Below are 21,300 nucleotides of genomic sequence, written 5' to 3' on the forward strand. Positions count from 1 at the left end.
ATATCTGCTTAGCCCTTTGAGGCAGGATTTTTTTCCTGGTGATCCTTGGCAGTCCTCTTTCGGCTCTCTTTCTTTGTTGTTTTAAGGTTGCTATTACATTTATTTACTTGTATATGTGAGCGGGGAATCAATTCTCTACTTCTACCGTGTGCACCCTGGGTATTGAACTCAAGCTTTCAGGCTTGGCAGCAAGTGCTGTAGACACAGAGCCATCTTGCCAGCCCTGCTGTTTTTAAGGAAAGGTCTCAGTGTAGTCCAGGTTAGCCTCAGACTCCTGTAAGCCATCCTGTCTCAGCCTCCAGAATGCTGGGATTACAGTGTCAGCCGCCACACCCGATTTTTGTTATTGATGGGCCCCTCTTGGGTGCTCCTAAGTTCACTAAAGTCCCCGGGTAGCGTCACTACCACCTCACCTGAAGACTTGAGCAGGATCAGAATGAGGGGGACCACCTCAGACTTCTGCAGGCAGAGTGGTCTGGCGGACTCCCCCCCCCCTGCCCCCCAGATTGTGTGGATGAAGCAACTGGTTCCCACTTGAGTTGATTGTCATGTCAGGAGGGATGTTGAGTCAGGAAGTCAGTTCTTTGGGGTTTTATTTTCTTTTGTATAGAGAGCTAAAATTCTAGACTTATATGTGAATTTACTGACTTTAAAAAAGTTAAGTCTGGCTAGGTATCCTGGCTCATAACTACAGTCAGAGCACTGGGGGGTAGAAGCAGGAGAATCTGGAATTTAAAAGTCATCCTTGGCTACCTAATAAGGTCAGAGCTGTTCTGGCATCCATGAGATCCCATTGACAAAACCAAAAGCAAGCAAGGCTGTGTAAGTTTATAAACACCCTCATGGCCAAATTAAACATAACAAAACAAAACGCTGACTTCTTGCCTATGGCTTAAAAGTAATGAGTAGTCAGGGCCAGTGTCCCTAGACGGGGAGAACTACAGAATTCATTTCTTGGGGGTTACATGGGGCTGAGTTAAGATCACAAAACAAAGGCTGCCTGGCAGACAGCCGACTCAAATTATGCCGTCTTTTGTTCATTCATCTCTTCCCCTGGCTTAGCCTGACAGTGAACGCTGTTTCCCCCAGTCCTTTGGGATCGCGCCGCGGCGGCGGCTTTCAGCACTTACAATGCATCGTTTGGGTGTTAAGATCACCATCATTTCTGTCCATGAATGACCTGAATTGCTTCTCTTGTTCTGCCTGTTGCTGACTGGCTACTTCAGGATGAGTATGTTCTGAGCCCAGCATTGTCCAGACCCTTGTCTCTTTGCCCTAACCTGCTTCCTGCCTCCACCTCCCAGGTGCAGTCAGTATCTTTGGGCTGCAGGAATCCTTCCTTGCAACACATCTCAGGTAAGTCCTGTTGGAAGAGCCAGAGTAGAAGGCCAGGAGTGGCTGGGGTTGTGTAACACAGACAAGTGTCAGTATCTGTTGCCAAATATAAAAAGAGAAGCCGGTTCTAGGTGATCACCATAAAAGCTTTCCCAGCATGCACTTGGGGCTTGGGAGGATGAGGAAACTCTGTTAAGTGTGAGCACAGGATGTCCAAGACGAGGAGGCAGTCTGATAGGGTGACCATCAGCTGGCACAGTATCTTCTTGAAGGCAAGTTTGGTTTGCTGTGCCAGTTGCGTGTTGAGGGTAAGTCTGGGTGGCTGAGATGAGAAAGCCTCTATCAGCAGGCTTTGTAGATCCATCAGATTGCTTTCTCTCCCCTCCCAGGTGTCTGTTTGCTGTTCTGGAAAAGCTAAACAGTGGTTGATCCGTGGACTCGATTGGAAAACAGTACTATTTTGAAACGAGGCTTGGTTTCCTGTGTCAGTAACCTGTGTGGAGGGAACACACGGAGTCTGTGTCTGGATTTTGGAGTCATAGTTTGGCTACAGCTTGGATTGTCTCCACATTAGCAGAGCAGCCCGGGGAGGCATAACAACATGTCTGCTGGCAGGCTGTGGTCTGGCCTGCTGCTCCTGCTGTCTTTTTTCTGCTCCAGAAGTTCAGCTTGTGGCCTCTCAACACATGTAGAAATAGGTAAGTCCTGGGCCTTACTTATCTCTCTGTCTTTCGGTGGGTTTTAGAGACAGGATCTCCTGATGTAGCTCTGGCTGACTTGGAGATCACTATGTAGACCAGGCTGGTCTCCAAGTTGCGGGGATCTTCCTACCTCTCCTGAATGCTGGAATTGTGGGTGTTTTGCATCATTCCCTGGCCCTTTGTGTTAGTTCTTAAAGATTATTAGTTTTAAGTTTTTGTGTGTAGGTATGTGCACACGCATGCAGGTGCCTTTGGAGGTCAGAGGCATCAGACCCCTCTGGAGCTGGAATTACAGGCAATTATGAGCTACCCAACATGGGTGCTGGTGACCAAATCATGTCCCCGTCAAGAGCAGTGCGTGCTCTTAACAACAGAGCCATCTCTCCTCCCCTCTCTGTGTGTCATTAAAAGGACAAGAATCTGTCAGTAAGCCTGAGAAAGAGATTGAAGATCGATTCCATATATTGGCACAATTCTCCCTGCTGTGGGAAATGGCCTGACAGTGGAGAAGAGAGAGGCAAGATTGGACGTGTCCAGGGCTAGGAAGTGGCAGGTGGGCTTGGTGGAGGGATAGGTAGGTGAGAGAGCCGAGGTCCTTTGTGCTAGGCCACCGGGTGTTCCTGGCAGGACAGCAGGGGTCTGAAGAAAGTCACAGGACCAGGAGAGAAGGACGGTGGGCGCTACCGCAGGGGCGTGAGATTATTTTTGTTGCTTTCTACACTTCTAAGGACGGGCATTTCCAGGTAGACGGGAAGGGCCGTGTGTGGCCGTGGCAGTGGGTCCCTGAGCCAAGTGGCTGTTAATGGCTCTTATGAGCATGATGCATCATTTGAGCTTTGAGGTCCACCCTCAGTTCCATCACTGACCTAAATTACTTCCCAGGGGTTAAGTGCTACCTATGGGCATTAAGGTGCTTGGCTTCAGGGAGGTTAAGGGGACTGATGAAGCTGGGTGGTTGTTGATATTACAGGAGTCCAGCTTAGCATTAGGAGTTCTGCAGGAGAAGGCCACACACTCCAGTGTGCCTGACCTTGGGGGCAGAGGCAGAGTGATCCAGAGTACACTGGTTATCTGGTGCTGGCTAGTCCTTGTCACCTCGACAGCTCTGGGAGGAGGGGCTCTCAACTGACAGTTGCCTCCGTCAGATTAGGCTGTAGGTAAGTCTGTGCTGCATTTCCTTGATTCGTGATCCATGGGGCAGGTTCAGTTCACTGTGGGCAGGAGGTGTCTGGGTGTCTAACACAGCAGGCCGAGCAAGCTGTGAGCGAACAGGCCAGCAAGCACTGTTCCTCCATGGTCTCTGCTCCAGTTCCTGCCTCCAAGTTCCTGTTCTGAGTTTCTGCCCAGATTTCCCTCCATGAAGGACTGTGATTGGGGTGTGTAAGCCAATAAAAGCTTTCCTCCCCAAGTTGCTTTTGGTCATGGTGTTTAATTCTGAATAGTGGATTTAGATAAGTGAAAACAGGCAGGTTTTTTAGATTTACCTTTTCTAGCTTTGTTAAGGTATAATTGACAAAAATAAATTGTATAAATTTAAGATACGTGATGTGATATGTTGATAATCTAATTAAAACCCTCATCACTTTACATAACTACCATCCTAAGCGTGTGTGTGGGTCTCTCCTAACAAAGGGATTTGCTTCTTATGAAATGTGTTTATGAAATGTTTTAACATGTGGAGAATATAAGACAATTCATAATACAATCAAAATAGGAGTACATTCAACAGTGATTTTAAGATTAATTTTAGGAAGATTTGATGTTCCAAGCATTCATTTATTTCAATGAGGATGACATTATTTCATACTTATGCCACCTCTATTAGTTACAAAGAGAGACAAGGTTACAGATATAGTAGGAACACTTACCAGTGCAAAGTAGATCTAGATCCTGAGCCGTGGCAGGCAGGAACCTAAGATCACAGTTACCAGTGAAAGGGACACGCAGAGTTGGATTTGCAGATGCGGAAATGGATCCTACCGTTTCTGGCTCGCTTGTGTCTTGACCGTGAGTCTGCTGTTCTTTCTATCCAAATTGCTATCTAAAGAGAGTCAGGAAACGGTGGGAAAGGGACCCTCTCGGCGATTAGACAGTCCTGCTGTAAACTAGATGTGTGGTTCTGACTGACCCATGGTGCCTGTGTGTCCCACTAAGCTGGGAGAGGGCAAGCTAATGAATTCTGAAGGATCTTCCAACTCTAAAGCGACAGAAGCTCAAAGGGAACACAGGTAAATGAAAATAACTTTTTAAAAATCTTTGGAGTAAAACAAACAAGCAAGCAAAACCCTTCGAGTTTCTGTGTTGGTTCCTGATGGATAGGTAAATCCTAATGGATATTTAAAAATACCTAATCAGGTTGTAGTAGCTTATACTTGTAGTTCCAGCAATGGGGAGGCAGAGGCAGGAGGATAACTGTGAGTTCTAGGCCAGCTTGAATGACAGAGTGAAACTCCTTTTCAAAAAAATGATCTATGTCTACAGACATACATGAAATAAAACCTGCACAAATTCTAAGAGTTTTCATATATAAGGCAACTGAAATCCCATCTTATATTTACCAACAACTTAGATGATATAGCTGGTTCATTTTTGCAGTTCTTATGAGACCTGAGTGGAAGATTGATATTTATGTCAACTCATTATTAGAGTTATCCTTGTTCAGTGGTTTGTGTTGGGAAAACACTGGAATCCTGCGTCTGGATTATTTGCATGGTTTATGACTTGATTGTTAGGGTGTCAATGAATACAATAGAGGAGTGGTTTTTTTTTAATTGATATATGATTTTAAAAAGGATGAATGTGATTCAGGGTTGGAGCGATGGCTCAGCAGTTAAGAAAGCTGATTGCTCTGGGTTTGATTCCTAGCGCACGCACATGACCTCTCACTACTGTCTATACTTTAGGGATACAATGCCCTCTTCTGGACTGTGAAGGCACCATATGCATGTGGTGCATACACATGTATGTAGGCAGAACCCCATACATATAAAAATAAATCTTTAAAAAAGTGAATGTGAGCCAGGCGGTGGTGGCGCACGCCTTTAATCCCAGCACTCGGGAGGCAGAGCCAGGAGGATCTCTGTGAGTTCGAGGCCAGCCTTGGCTACCAAGTGAGTCCCAGGAAAGGTGCAAAGCTACACAGAGAAACCCTGTCTCGAAAAACCAAAAAAAAAAAAAAAAAAAAAAAAAAAGTGAATGTGATTCACAGTAGAAATAAGGTGTTGCCATTGAATGTGTGTTCCCAGGAAGGTCAGCCCTTTCTCTAATGCTAAGGTTCAGGTTGGATCTCTATGTGTCTGTGTGTAGAGGGTGGAATAGGCAACTTTCCGAGGTAACCTTGTCCTTCTGAATTATTTCAATCATGAATTGCACTTGAGGATCATTGGTTATCCATGCTTTGAGTTTTTCTTGTATTTTGTGTTTAGGTTTATCTACTTAGTTCTGAGGCAAATACCATGACAGTTTCTGTTTCCCAAGTTCCTCCCAAATGACTGTTACTCTGTCCTCACTCAGTATTTATTTTCTGTGGTTCTCTCAGCCAACCAGTAAGGTAGCATTTTGTTTTCATTTCTCAGAGGTGGGAACTGAGGTTTACAGTGTTAGGTAACTTGTCCAAGGTCATAGTTAGTTAAGAAGAAATTTTAAATAGCCATTCAAGTTTGATTTGTATTCTGATACAGTTACGGTTAATATAATAATATAATATAAATATTTTTGGAACAATTATGCCTTAGCCAGATGTGGTGAAAGATGCGTTTAATCCTAGCACTTGGGAGGAGGCAGGTGGATCTCTGGGAGTTCAAAGCCAGTGTGGTCTACAGAGTTTCATGCCTGTCAGGGCTACACAGAGAGACCCTGTCTGAAACCAACCAACCAACCAACCAACCAACCAACCAACCAACCAACCAACCAACCAAAAACAGTTATGACTAAAGAAAACCTCAAGTGAATACAACCTTACTTTTTTATTTCCAGTTTTCTCCATAGTTTGCAATTGAAAAATTCTCTTTTCCTCAAAAAATGATCTCTGCGGGCTTAGAGAGATAAAAAAAAGTAAAAGTGCTTCTTGATCTTGCAGAGGACCCAAGCTCACGTCTAAGTACCCATGCTGGAGGGCTCACAACTGTGTGTAACTCCAGCTCCAGGGGATCCTATGCCCTTTTCTAGATTGCATGGGTAACTGCACTCATGTACATATAATCACACACACAGACACACTCACACACACACACACACACTCACACACACACACAATTTAAAAGAAATCTTTTAAAATATGAACTCTGGTAAGTACAATTGAACTTAGCTCATATGGTATTCGTTTCTTTCAGGACACAGGGCTCTGGAGTTTCTTCAGCTTCAAGATGGACGCGTTAACTACAAAGAGGTAGGGAGCTGGATTTCTGTTGATTGTACATACATTTCCCTCTGTGTGTGCCAAACAAAGGTCTAAACATATCTTTAATACTAAGAGTTGTGCTTATATCCTTATAAAACTAATGTGGTTAAAAGGTGCACATCTCCTCCAGTGCCACTCAGAAATTATATATGTATGTATACAAATATATATTTATTTAAATTTTAAACATTTTAAAATTTAAATATTTAGGTAATATAATTCATAATTTGAAAACATGTTGTTTCTTTGCTTTTTGAAATATTTGGTATAGAATCCAGGGCCTCATGCATGCTAGGCAATAGCTTTACTAGTAAGCTACATCTCTGACCCTTGAAATAATTTTTATATAATTTTTTTTTCTTATAAAGAGAGGTCTTACTTGAGAGAAATCACTCATTCATTTTCTACTTTTTATCACTATGTGTTGTCCACAACTTTATCATCAGAAGGAGGAGCAGGAAGTCTTTCTTTCCTTCTCTCTCTCTCTCTCTCTCTCTCTCTCCCTCTCCCCCCCCTCTCTCTGGTGTGTGTGTGTGTGTGTGTGTGTGTGTGTGTGTGTGTGTGTCTAGAGTATATCATCACTGGAAACTGAACCCAGGGCCATACATGTTCTAGATAAGAATTGTAGCCTCAGCTTGAACTCAGAAGCCGGAGGTCTTTATGAAGAAGTGTGCTGTTGCTGTGTCTCCTCTCCTCTCACCTGTAGGACTGTGTGACGGGTCACCTGTGCCCATCCTGAAGTCAGTTTAACCCATTGTGTCCCTATGCACTGCTACTGGTTGTATGATAATAATAACAATAACAATATAATACTTAACATTCTGTGGCAAAGATGAGTCTTAAAGACTAACATTGATAGCAGTGGTTAGCAATCTCTTGCGACATCAGAACTGACTCAGTCCATTGGTCTGATGAGATGGCTCAGCAGGTAAAGGTGGTTGCTGCTGAGCCTGCCAACCTGAATCTGGTCCCTAGACCCTGTGAGACCCTCACTCTATTCTCTAAGATGAAGAAGGAGGCTTAGACAAAGATATCTTACTATAGATAGACCCAGGCCAGCAGGTAAAGGTGGTGGCTGCTGAGCCTGCCAACCTGAATCTGGTCCCTAGACCCCAGACAATGGAAGGGGGGAAAAATGTACTTCTGAAAATTGCTCTCTGACCTCTACCTATGGACTATGGCACACATGCACAAATAACTAAATGTAAAAAGAAAGGCAGGTGGATAGACAGGCGTTGTTAATTCCACCAATCAAGAATAAGACCACTACCACAGTTTAAAGCCAAATTTGAAGCAAACTTTAATTAAATACTGGCCAGGTCCATCTTTGTTTTCCCAGAAAAAAAAATGGCCCCAAATAAAGTTTTACAGCAGCTTAAGTATTTCCCATGAGGTCCTATCAGGGGCAAGCATACATCCTGATGTACCTCCAGCTTATATCCAGTCAGGGGCAAGTGCACACCCTGACTTATTTCCTGCCTGTGAACGTCCCGCCCGCAGGTGATCCAGCACATCTGGTGCAGATGGGGCAAACAAACTTGTTTAGGGGAGTGAGAACATGTGGCTTGTGATCTCCCATAAACAACAGCCTCCAGCATTTCAGGAACATGTGGCTTGTGATCTCCCATAAACAACAGCCTCCAGCATTTCAGGAACATGTGGTTTGTTATCTCCCATAAACAGTAGCCTCCAGCATTTCAGGAACTATATGTCTTTGGGCAAGGGCCTTGTAGATCAGAGGCATCTTTTTGTTTCATGGATCTCTAAGGCATAGTAACTAAAACTTAAAATGTAACTTTGGCTCTCACAGCATGCAGCAAGTTCTGGAAAAAGGTCCCAAACACAAGCACTTTCCCCCAATTGAGTTGGGGCTTCCCCCACTCCTAGTTTCACAATGAGTTCCTTAAATACGTTGTTGTTGTTGTTGTTATTATTATTATTATATTTATCTATCTTGTGTGTGTTTTCGGGGGAGGTGCATGCCATCTCTCTGGTTCAGGATGAGGTATTGTTTACATTCTTTCAAGCTTTTTTTGTGCCCAGCTGTCCATAAAATGTAGCCTTGTCCTTTGGAATTCTATGGAGGTGTTATTGTGTGGCCTGAAGCCGGACAGCATCAGCAATGAGTCTGATTTAACATTCCTAGCGTGGGCGGGAAAGCCCAGCAAGCATTGCTCAACTGTCCTTTCCTATCAGACAGGGTAACATTTCTTTAGGGCTAGACTCAGGCCAAAATGTCCCCACCTTTAAGTTAGAGTTTATGGGACCTACCTGGGGCAGGGAAATTCTAGTTTTTACATTCCACTTTTGGAGGAAGGTCTGAGTCAGGAAGCATGAACAAAAATCACATTCATGTATATGTACTTCATAGTACACACGCACACACAAACAGCCTTAATTCCTTTTGTGTTTTACTGGGAAATTTTGATAAATATTCAGATTTGATGGAGGTTTTGCTTTTATGGTTTATTTTTTATTCTTTTTCCCCTTGCCGGCAAAATTGGGCTGGGCAGGGTGGTAAACACCTGCCATTCCTGCACTTGGGAGGCTGAAGACAGTTCAAGGCCTCCTTTGACTATATAGTGAGCTCAAAGCAAGCCTGGGTTAGGAGTGACCCTGTCTCACAAAAGGGTATTTCATTCTAGGTTTAACTTGACCTTTTAATTATTAACTTATTAATAAGGTTCAATATATTTCAAAAGAGTAGAAATTTTTCTATTACCTCATCTGTTAGTTGCCTATGTCTGATAATGGCTTATTATAATGATTACCTTCCCCTTGATGTGTAAGAAAGGCTTAACACACATCAAACTCCTAAACCAGAAGTTGCTACGATTATTTATGCTTTTTAAAAATTTATGTGTATGAGTGTGTGTGTGTGTGTGTGTGTGTGTGTGTGTGTGTGTGTGTGTGCCAGCCACATATGAGCACATGCCTGTGGAGGCCATAAGAGGGCATCAGATCTCTTGGAGCTAGAGTTACAGGCAATTGTGAGCTTCCTGTTGGGGGTACTGGGAATTGAACTCTGGTCAACAAGAGCCTTTAACCACTGAACTGTCTCTATATCTTGCTATTTATGATTTTAAGTGATGGAAGTCCAATTGTCTGGCTGGTGATATATCTCACTGGGTAAAGGCACTCTGTACCAAGGCTGATGACCTGGGTTTGAGCTCTAGATCCATGGGGATGGAGGGAACTTGCTCCTGAAAGTTGCCCTCTTACCTGCACATGTGTGCTGTAGCACACATTCATCCACACAGGTGAATGCACACACACACACATCCATATCACACATGCATAATAATAATAAATCAAATTTATTTTTTGAAAAAGAAAACAATTGTACCACCAAACTTGACTGTGGATTGTGTCCTTCATGGCCCCTTTGCAGAAGCTCCTTGATCTAGCGTAGACAGAGAGGGATTAAAAGCCAGGAGTGCCGGGCAATGTTGGTGCACGCCTTTAATCTCAGCACTCGGGAGGCAGAGCCAGGTGGATCTCTGTAAGTTCAAGGCCAGCCTGGGCTACAGAGTGAGTTCCAGGAAAGATGCAAAGCTACACAGAGAAACCCTGTCTCGAAAAACAAAAACAAAACAAACAAACAAACAAAAAATTGTAAAAGCCAGGAGCTAAGGAACTGGCTGTCCTACCTGCGTGAGAGTCAGAGGAACAGCTCCAGCAGCATCTAGAAATGTCTAGAAAGGCCTTCAGGAACGACATGCAAAACAGTGGTACTAGAAACTCTCCTGCTGGCTAGCTACAGATTCAACAGACTTCAACAGTCTTGCTGAGGAGAACGCAAATCCATCTTGAGCACTGGTTACAGGCCCTTGTAGCCTCAGCCTGCGCTCCTGGTGGACCTGGTGTCCTGTGCTCCCTGTGAGCAGTGCTGGAGTACCATCAGGAGCCTCTGCATCTCTGCTGCAGAAAACCTGCAGGCTTCCAGGCTAGTGGGAGAAGCAGGAGGGCTCCAGGGCAGAGCTGGGGCCATGCCAAGCACGCTGGAGACTCAGTCTGTTTCTTAGCCTCTGGTCTGAGCTTGCAGAAAGTTCAACAAAGACGTTCTAGAGAAAGACCCTGCTCTTCGCTGTCACATCATTTTCAAAGGGAAAGAATATTTTTGTAACTCTCTAAAGCACAGGGAAAATAGAAATAGGAAGGGAGGGAGGGAGGGAGAGAGGGAAGGAGGGAGGAAGGAAAGGATGAAGGATGAACTAAAGCCCATGAGATATAACCCTGCACATGCACACAGCAGTTTGTTGTTGCTACTTATACATTTGTGTTAAATCACAGGCGTGTGTGTATGTGTGTGTGTGTGTGTGTGTGTGTGTGTGTCTATTTTTCTTATTTCACTGTAGATCATTAAAAGTCTTGTCCTAAAGCAATTTTGGATCAGCTGACTAGTCTTAGGGAAGGCAGGGTATGGTGGTTGTTACAAGCCTGTAACCCCAGCACTTCGGAGATGGAGGCAAGGGGCTCAGGAGTTCCAGGTCATCTTTGGCTCCATAACAAGTTCAGGCCAGCTGGGCTACAGGAGATCTTGTGTCAGAAAACCAAAACATATAGAGAAATAAAAATTTAAAATAGTCTTAGGGGGATTCTACTCCATTAGAGAATCAAAAATAGAAAATGAAAGATGGTAACATTTAAACAGGCAGTTTTGCTGCTTTCTAAACAGGCCTGTTATGTAGGAAAGGGCCTGAAGTTTTATATGCTACCTACTGTACTCTGGCTTTGAACAGCTGCTCCTGCCCACGTTTCCCTTCATGCTGCCCTTGTCCATTGTGGTTCTAGACTCTCATAGCTACAAAAGCACTGGGCTGACTTCTCCCAGCCTGCTGGTCCCTGCCCTCTAATGTCTGCATTCTCTTGTTCCTCAGCTACTCTTAGAACACCAGGACGCCTATCAGGCTGGGACGGTGTTTCCTGATGCCTTTTACCCTAGCATCTGCAAAAGAGGTACGGGAGGGTTTTCAGAGGAATGACGTCACACTTACTGGTGAACAGGATTGGCTTTGACTTTAAAAATAAAGACGGGTGGTGGTGGTGGTGGTGGTGGTGCATGCCTTTAATCCCAGCACTTGGGAGGCAGAGGCAGGCGGATCTCTGTGAGTTTGAGGCCAGCCTGGGCTACAGAATGAATTCCAGGAAAGGTGTAAAGCTATACAGAGAAACCCTGTCTCGGAAGAAAAAAAAAAGTATGTTTCTTGGGTTGGAAAGATGCTCAATGGTTAAAAATGTACACTGCTTTTTTGGAAGATGGGGTTTTGGAAGCCTGTGTTAGGTGGCTCATAACTACCTGTAACTTGGGCTTTTTCTGACACCTTTTTCTGGTCTCTATAGGCACTTGCACTCACATATACATCATACGCAGACAAATGCATGTGCATAATTAAAAATAAAATATAACTTTATATATAAACACATATATGTAAAATCGTTGTTCATCGGTGACTTTTCTGCTTGAGCATAGAAATTCTGGAACTTTGCTTTGTGGTGATGCTTGGTCTAGATGTCTCTGCTTGCTTTAGTGCTCTGTGGTAGCCCTTTCTGTGTTTGTTAGCATGCGACTTTCAAAAGGTTCCCTACAGTCTCAGTTCTGGGTCTGCCCTAAGGCAGCCTCCTCCCTGGGTTGTTCTTGGTATTGAGACCACTGCCCAGTGCTATGATGGTCTAAGCCAGCTGCGTATGTTGAGGGGAATCTAATGAGAGTACCTTTCCTAAGGGTGTGGACAGGTGAAGGAGTCGCCAGGGACAGTGCAGGGGAGTGATCACTGCGTTGTGGTGGGAGACTTTCATGGAGGGGGCCACTCAACAGGAGTGGAATCTGTAGCTAAGGGTCAGAGCCAGCCCATTTTGACCCTACAGCAGAAGAACTGAGAACATAAATACCCAGACCTCCCATCTCCTCCTTTTCTCTCATCTAATTTAGTCTGTCCATCAGCCAGTCCCAACCCAACTAAACCCATCCCAAACCAGGGCACAAAGAAGCCGGCTGAAACAGGTACTGTTGGAGTTGCTGCAGGCAGAAGTGTGTTGAAAGAAATCTGCAAGGATGGTCTTCCATTTCATTGGAGCATCGGGTCACCATGGAAACCATTTCTGGTGCCTCAGGATAATCTATTGTTTTAAGTCTCTTTTCTTAACAATTTAGTGGTGACATTTAATGTTGGGAGCATAGCACGAAGATCACTGAACCCACAGATCTCCAGAGAAACCAGAAATGTTAAGCACACAGGATTGTCTTTCCAATGGGAAAAATGAAAAACCTGTTTTTCCATCTAGAAAGCTAAGAATTGGAAATGATTAACTGCCTGGTGATCTGTGTTATCTGTTGGGCCAGGCCATATCAAGCTCTTACAACAGAGACAGGAGTTGGCTAGCAATCTGAATGACCCTTCTGGCCATAGGCTCCCCCAAGCTCCCACAACCAGGACCAGAGGTGGCTAATAGCCCAAATGACCTCCATGCTATCTGTATGTCCGAGACCAGACTGGACCTTATGCCCTTAGGCTGGTACAGCTAGGGTATCCTTAGAACCCATCTTCTTGGCGGAAATGACATGGACACCGAGTTGAGTTTCAGTGTAATTCCACTTCCTCATGCAAAGGGGATCGTATTACATGAAGAAACTTTTTTCAAATTGTACTGGGTTTAAATACATTGGGAATAAGCTGTCTGTTATTAGACTCCCCCAAGTCTGATCCAAGCTGACGAAGTCAGTCTGCACCAGGTTTTCATTCTTTTCTCTTTGTGGAGTTTGCTTCCCTGTAGGATACCTACAGGAACCCCCTCAATTTAACATCAGTGAAATGCTAAGGTGCTACTGCCTTCTGTGTTCAGGATTGCAGAGAGCTAAGTTTGGCATTTCTCGTATTTATAAATACTTCTTTCTCTTTTCCTCTGTCTTAGAGTTTTTATTGCTGTAAAGAGACACCATGACCACAGCAACTCTTATAAGAAAACATTTAATTGGGGTGGCTTGCTTATAGTTTCAGAGGTTCAGTCCATTTATCATTATGACTGGGAGCATGGCAACATGTAGGCAGATGTAGCTGAGAGTCCTATATCTTGCAGGCAACAGGAAGTCAACTGAGACACTGGGCAGTATCCTGAGCATAGGAAACATCAAAGCCTGCCCCCCCCACAGTGACACACTTTCTCTAACAAGGCCATACCCACTCCAACAAAGCCACACCTCCTAATAGTGCCGCTCCCTGTGAGATTCTGGGGGCCAGCCACATTCAAACGTCCACATTCTCTCAGTCTGTCATTCTTCATCACTGTGGTTTTTGCCTGTGTGTCATAGCTCTTACCTCTAACCTACTGTTTCTCACTTGGCATTTCCTGAGCAGCATTCAGGGAGTCCCACTGTCCCTTGATACTCTGACAGTCCCTTGAAACATTATATATGAGAAAGAGAAAAGAATACTTTGATAATTAAATTTAAGAAGCACTACTCGCCGGGCGGTGGTGGCGCACACCTTTAATCCCAGCACTCGAGAGGCAGAGCCAGGTGGATCTCTGTGAATTCGAGGCCAGCCTGGGCTACCAAGTGAGTCCCAGGAGAGGTGCAAAGTTACACAGAGAAACCCTGTCTCGAAATACCAAAAAAAAAAAAAAAAAAAAGAAGAAGAAGAAGAAGCACTACTCAATGTGTACTATCCTTCAAGACAGACAAAACACACAACAGTAGTTCTGAGAAGTGTGGACAGGGTCATCAAAACTTTCTTCTATCCATCCATGCATCCATCCATCCATCCATCCATTTATCTACCTATTATCTATCTATCTATCTATCTATCTATCTATCTATCTATCTATCATCTATCTATCTATCTATCTATCTATCTATCATCTATCAGCTATCTACCTCTACCTATAAATCATTTATCTTTCCCTCCCTCCTTCCCTCCTTCCCTTTTTTTTTCATGATAAAGTCTTGTGTAGCCTAGGTATGGCCTCAAAATCACCATGCAGCAGAAGATGACCTTGAACCCCTGATCCTCCACCTTCTGAGTTTTGGGATTGCATGTGTGTTGTCACCATGCTTGGCTTTCCATGTTTTCATAAGACAGTTTATACTCTCCTGAGTGATGTGAAGATTAGGACCAATATGTGGCAGAGAAAAGTAACTTCCAGAGAATAAGTGGGGAGGGTGTGTGTGAACTGACTCAGTTAGTAAAGGTACTTGCTTCCAGGTCTGATGACCTGAGTTCAATTCTTGGAACCCACATAGTGGAAGGAGAAAGCTGACTCCTGGAAGTTGTTCTCTGATGTCTATATGAGTGCTGTGATGCAGTGTGCATGTACACACAAACAGGCACACCATAAACAAATGTAATAATAACAATAATAAAAATAAAGAAGAGCAACAGGGGAAAAGATGTTGGAATATAGGCACATCCTTGTGCAAGTATCCTCTGAGTGACTCTTCCGGTCTGTCTGTTCATGAGCTGTCCTTGGAGGAAGAACAGAGGAAACAAGCTATTGGAGGGAAAAATCAAAGGATCCAGCAATACAGTGGGCGGTCATGGGAAATTTGAGGAGACTCTCGACTTTTTAGGTACCACAGCTCTACTTTTTTGTTTTATCAGGAAAATACCATGATGTATCTGAGAGGACTCATTGGACTCCCTTTCTTAATGCTAGCATTCATTACATTCGGGAGAACTACCCTCTGCCCTGGGAGAAGGTAGGTGTGCCCTCCAACCCCGCATCAGTTCACTGCTGTGCTGACAAGTGCCGTTGGATCACTCCATTTGGAATCTCTGATCCCCAGACTGGGGTAGCTAATTATCTCTTGACCTGCAGTGCCCTGTACGCTAACGGGCACACGACAGATGCCTGGCCAATACAGAAATAAAGTTACCAAAGAAAAGTTTGGAGATTGTCACTCCAATGCCAATGAATCTGAAACCCTTCCAAGACACAGCATTTCAGAAAATCCTATCAACTTCCCTGTGGCTAGAAGCTATGTAATTTATCTGCTTCTAATTCTTTGTTAAGTCGCAATCATGGAAATTAGTTCATGTTTGTTAAAGCCTTTCAGGGAATCAATGTAACCCAACACCTACGACTTGGATTTTCTTTTCTGCCAGGACACAGAGAAGCTGGTGGCTTTCTTGTTTGGAATCACCTCACACATGGCTGCTGATGTCAGCTGGCACAGCCTGGGTATTGAACAAGGATTCCTCAGGACGATGGGAGCCGTGAGTGCATATCGCCCCGAGAGTGCCACTGCCACACCCAGATCAAAGCTGGACTTGGGCTGGGGTGTGGGGGAGCTCAGAGGTAGAATGCCTGCTTAACACACAAAGCCCTGGGTTTGATCCCCAGTTCCGCAGACAAGACTGCATTCTCTTAAAGAAAAGGAGAACTTGAGGTTATTCACACACCCTGGGCACATTAGCCTTCTTATCCAAAGTGGCTTCTGGTCAGAGTTCTTTGTTAAATGGATTCCTTTCCTTGTTACCACCTCTGAAGGTGCATTCACAAAAACCGAGTGATCTAACGTGCTCGAAACGGGGCAGGCTTGTCTGCAGTGCCTTTGAGACTGTGTCTGAGTGAGGAAAGGAGTATCTGCCACTTGGCTCTGCTCAGCATTGATAGTTCCCAAACAGAGAATTGAAGTCTCTCCTGATAACAGCGGAAAGGGCCTGCTATTAGTTGTTTTATTTGACTTTTGGCATTTTTATTTGTTTGTTTGTTTATTTTATTATTATTATTTTTTGTTTTTGTTTTTTCCAGACAGTGTTTCTCTGTGTAGCTTTGGAGCCTGTCCTGGGACTCACTCTGTAGCCCAGGCTGGCCTCGAACTCACAGAGATCTGCCTGCCTCTGCCTCCCGAGTTCTGGGATTAAAGGCGTGCGCCACCACCACTGCCTGGAGGCTTTTGGCATTTTTAAATGAAGATTTTAATCTTTCTTTTTATTTGATGTGTATTGGTGTTTTGCCTGCATATTGTGTGTCTGCACCACGTGTATTCAATGCTTGCGGAGGCCAGAAGAGGTGCTAGGGTCCCACTGGGTCTGAGTTACAGCTGTGAGCCGTCACGTGGTTGTGGGGGATCAAACTCAGGTCTTCTGGAAGGGCAGCCACTGAAGCATCACTCCAGCCTGCTTGTTGCACGTTAATTGAATTTTTCGTTAACATATACGATAATGGGCTGGCTTCATCGTGATGTTTTCATGTGTGTGTCAGGAGACCTTGCTCATATTTGTCCCACAGTCACCCTTAATTCCATCCTGTTGGACCTGTAATCTTGGACTCCATTGGAGACATTGTCCACCCCAGGGAGGCACAACTGTCTGCAGCAGTCTTGTTACCCAACTCAATGGCCACCACAGACAAAAAGGAGAATGTCAGTGTGAAGACCAAGTCTACCACAATAAACTCCAGTCCCCTGGGTCAGGCTGTCATCTCCCCTCAGCTTGTCTGACTTGCGGTGACATTCTAGGTCACAGTCTGGGACATTCACCATGTGCTTCTCTTTGCTCCTCAGATTGATTTTCAGGACTCCTATTCTGAGGCTCATTCAGCTGGTGATTTTGGTATTGTTTATTCACTTTTTTCATATGCCAACTACTTTTCTATTTATTAATGTGATGCATGTGTGTGTGAGTGTGTGTGTGCTCTCATGTGCATGATGTGTGTGTGTGTGTGTGTGTGTGTGTGTGTGTGTGTGTGTGTGTGTGTATGATGAGCCACAGTGTGCATGTGTGAAGGTCCAAGGGTCACTTTAAGGAGTGGTTCCCTCCACCTTTCTGTGGATTCTGGGAATTGACCTCAAGTCACCAGGCTTATATAGAAAGTGCCTCTACCCACTGAGCCATGCTGACAACCTTACACATTGTTAAGTACTTTTCTGATTATAATGCTAAAGTTCATTTAGAATATAACACAGTTCATTCAGCACAGAGATGCATTTCTAAATGGGCATTTTAATATATTCTTTGTCTAAAAAATATATATTTTGTTGTTGATGTATAATTTTATTAAAACATTTTCACTTATATGTTGGATTAAAATCCATTTGATAAATTAGTCTTAGTCACCTGTATTTTAGCTTTCAATTGGTGAACTCTTTTTTCCTGTAGTAATTCTCTTTAAATATACAAGTTAGTATTTATTTAAAAGGACCTATATGGTCTATCTTTTTTCAAAGTAAAATAAATCCAAAGCTGAGTGTGGTGGCACATATCTATAATCCCAGCACTTGGGAATCTGAGACAGGAGGATTACTGCAAGTTGAAGGCCAGCATTAAGCACACAGTGAGTACCAGACCAGCCAGAGCTACACAGTGATCCCCTGCTAAACAAACAAAGAGAAAATAGAATTATTTTATTATACAAATGATTCTTAATTCATACATTTCACTAGCTAAGATATTTAAAAGATAGCTTTTTCTTCAAGACAGATCTTAAACAGAGAATGAGTAACTATGGGAAAAGTCTGGTTTGTGGGAATGTGTAAGAAGTGTCTTGGCATTAGCCTACAGATTGTAAATATGTTTCTCTTGCTGTAGGAGGAGATGTGCTGAGCCAGTTTGAATTTAATTTTAACTACCTCTCGCGGCGCTGGTAAGACCAATGTTTTTTTTTTTTTTAATATGTGATGCCCAAATGACACTTATGACTTGGGCTCTTATTGTTTGTTTTTTTTTTTTTTTTAAGTTTATAGCTTATTTCCCCCTTAGTTTGTCTTTTTTATTTCTTGTTGTAATTTCACTCTTGTTACTAGGTATTGAACCAGGGCCTTCTGAATGCTAGGCCACCACTTTATTGCTAACTAAGTCCTTAGCTGCTGCTTCTTCTTCTTTTGTTTTACTCTGTTTAAAATTTGAGACAGGGTTCAACTGAGTCTCTCAGGTTAGCCTTGATCTCACTCATAGCCTAGGCAGGCTTTGACCTCGTGACCTCTTTCCTCAGCCTCTCAAGCAGTGTGAATTATTAGCATGTGTGACTAGTTCTGGGTTTTGTTAGTATATTGAACAGTGTTTTGAATAGATCATTTCTAGTTTCTTATCATTTTGTTAAATTATTTCTTAAATTATCTTTGTGCAACTTATAGTATGTATTTTCACATAGGGTGTATTTTGACAAACAGAACCTGTTAATCCATAGTAGTTGATATATCTATTCTCCTTAGTTACATGTACTTCTGATGTCTTTTAAAAGAAATTTTGTACCTTAAAGGCATGAGATTATTCTCCTATGTAGTCTTCTAAAATATTTATGGTTTTATTTATTTATTTATTTTTTATTTTATAATTTAATTTAATTTTACATATCAGCCACCGATTTCCCTATCCTCCCTCCTTCCCCACCCCTACCCTCCCCCCACTCCACCCCCCATTCCCATCTCCTCTAGGGCAAGGTCTCCCCTGGGGATTCAGCTCAGCCTGATAGATTCAGTTGAGGCAGCTCCAGTCCTCTCCTCCCAGGCTGAGCAAAGTTTCCCTGCATAGGCCCCAGGCTCCAAACAGCCAGCTCATGCACCAAGGACAGGACCTGGTCCCACTGCCTGGGGGCCTCCCAAACAGTTCAAGCTAATCAACTGTCTCACTTAATCCAGAGGGCCTGATCCAGTTGGGGGCTCCTCAGCTATTGGTTCATAGTTCATGTGTTTCCACTAGTTTGGCTATTTGTCCCTGTGCTTTTTCCAATCATGGTCTCAACAATTCTTTCTCATACAGTCCCTCCTCTTTCTCACCTATTGGACTCCTGGAGCTCCACCTGGGGCCTGGCCATGGATCTCTGCATGCGCTTCCATCAGTCATTGAATGAGAGTTCTACCACATTTATGGTTTTAAAAATATTTATTTTTATTTGTGTGTATGTGCCTGCTTGCCTATATGTATAATACATGCATACAGGTATTTTTGGAGATCATAAGAGGACTGGATCCCCTGGAACTGGAGTTATAGGCAGTTGTGAGTTGTCTGATGTGGGTACTGGGAACCAAACCTGGGTCTCCTGGAAGACTTTCTACATTTAATTTATCTGGGGATTTTTGTGTAAGATGAAATATAAATTTAATATTATTTTTTCCGTAGAAGTAGCTGGGTGTTCTCGAACCACGTTTCCATGGTCCTCTCTTTTCTCACTGGTCTACAGCACCACCCTTGTGCTTCCTTTCTCTTCTCTTGGCCTGAGAGACTGTCCCTTAGGAACATTGGTTCTTGCCTTCCCACGACTTTGCTGTATGTCTGCTTCTGTAAGGGCAGAGCTTCCTGTTTGTCTTCTGTCTTAGTGACCATTGAATTGCTGTGAAGAGACGCCATGATCAAGGTAACTTATAAAAGAAAGTATTTAATGAGTGGCTTGCTTACAGTTTCAGAGTCCATGATCATCATGGCAGGGAATATCGCGGCAGGTAGGCATGGTGCTGGAGCAGTAGCTGAGAGCTTGCATCTTATCCACAAGCAATATGCAGAGAGAGAGAGAGAGACAGACAGACAGAGAGAGAGAGAGAGAGACAGAGACAGAGAGAGACAGAGATACAGAGACAGATAGACAAAGAAACAGAGAGAGCGAGAGAGACAGACAGACAGAGAGACAGACAGAGAGAGACAGAGAGAGAGAGAGAGAGAGAGAGAGAGACAGAGAGAGAGAGAGACAGACAGGCAGAGAAAGAGAGAGAGAGACAGAGAGAGAGAGACAGAGAGAGAGACAGAGATACAGAGACAGATAGACAAAGAAACAGAGAGAGCGAGAGAGACAGACAGACAGAGAGACAGACAGACAGAGACGGAGAGGCAGACAGAGACAGACAGACAGACAGACAGACAGGCAGGCAGGCAGACACTGGGCCTGGGGTGGGCTTTTGCCCAATAACTAGGAGCCAAACATTCAAATATATGAGCCTATTGGGGGCCTTTCTCATTCAAACCATCTTTCCTCTTCTTCAAAGATACCTTTGTCTTTGCTCTTTCAGATGAAATTTAGGATCAGGTTGATGTGTTTCAGGAAAAACTTGCTGGGATTCTGATGAAAGCTTATTGATTCTATAGGACAGCTCTGTCCTCAGCAGAGAAGCATGTCTGAGCAGTAGATGAAGGTTAACACAGAGTCACACAGCTGTCCAAGTGTAGAGAGGAAGTGCCTGGGAAGTGACCAGTCACACCTGGGACAGCTGGATCTCTCTCACTCCAAGACTCAGGGACCTTCTCAGAAGAGGGAGTGAAAACATAGTAAGAGCCAGAGATTTCAAAGGACCACTCAGGATGAATGAGCTCATGGATTCACAGCATCTGTGGGAGGACCACTCAGGACGAATGCCCTCACAGGCTCAGCATCTGTGCTCACAAGATCGAGCCAGTCAGCATTCCAGCATGGAGGAGGGAGGGACTCACGAGCTCCCACTCATAGCTGAGGAGTCACTGACAGCTGAAGGCTGCGAGAGGAGTTTCCTTTAGGGGTGTGGTCCCTAACAGGTTGAGCATGTCCAGGGGATGGATGGCTCCATAACCACGTTCATCTCTGCGCTTCCCACCCTGTAACTTCCGAGGTCCGGTAGATGCCAGTAGAGTAAAGCTGACTTCCCTTGCTTGCCTTCCAAAGGTTCTACTTTCTATTTGGGTTTGGACTTTGGAATTTTATTTTATTTTTACTTTCTTGTTAGCTTAGTGATTCATTAAAACAAATATTTTTTCTCATTTTCTTTTGCCTGTTTAGCTACTTTTATTGAGAAGGTCATAGGTGCTCTTAAAAGCTTTTTAAAAATGGGCTTTGCCGGGCGGTGGTGGCGCACGCCTTTAATCCCAGCACTCAGGAGGCAGAGCCAGGCGGATCTCTGTGAGTTCGAGGCCAGCCTGGTCTCCAAAGCGAGTTCCAGGAAAGGCGCAAAGCTACACAGAGAAA

General features: G+C 44.0%; 1 protein-coding gene across 4 annotated transcripts in view; it reads left to right on the forward strand.

The window, feature by feature from the left end:
- Positions 1–1,101: 1,101 nt before the first annotated feature.
- The window catches only part of Gpld1 (glycosylphosphatidylinositol specific phospholipase D1), a 50,776-nt gene continuing 30,577 nt past the window's right edge, over positions 1,102–21,300 (forward strand). Inside the window, exons 1-8 of one of the 4 annotated variants that reach the window (XM_076573082.1) lie at positions 1,102–1,356; positions 1,725–2,033; positions 6,368–6,423; positions 11,316–11,394; positions 15,033–15,130; positions 15,537–15,647; positions 16,940–16,988; positions 17,964–18,018. In XM_076573082.1, the coding sequence (XP_076429197.1) occupies positions 1,937–2,033; positions 6,368–6,423; positions 11,316–11,394; positions 15,033–15,130; positions 15,537–15,647; positions 16,940–16,988; positions 17,964–18,018 (545 nt within the window). In that variant the 5' untranslated portion in view covers positions 1,102–1,356; positions 1,725–1,936. Of the gene's footprint in view, positions 1,357–1,472; positions 1,644–1,724; positions 2,034–6,367; positions 6,424–11,315; positions 11,395–15,032; positions 15,131–15,536; positions 15,648–16,939; positions 16,989–17,963; positions 18,019–21,300 lie in introns of those variants that run through there. The other 3 variants (XM_076573079.1, XM_076573080.1, XM_076573081.1) reach the window with 3 other exon arrangements.

The sequence above is a fragment of the Peromyscus maniculatus genome, chromosome 5, assembly GCF_049852395.1.
Source record: "Peromyscus maniculatus bairdii isolate BWxNUB_F1_BW_parent chromosome 5, HU_Pman_BW_mat_3.1, whole genome shotgun sequence".
Lineage (NCBI taxonomy): Eukaryota > Metazoa > Chordata > Mammalia > Rodentia > Cricetidae > Peromyscus > Peromyscus maniculatus.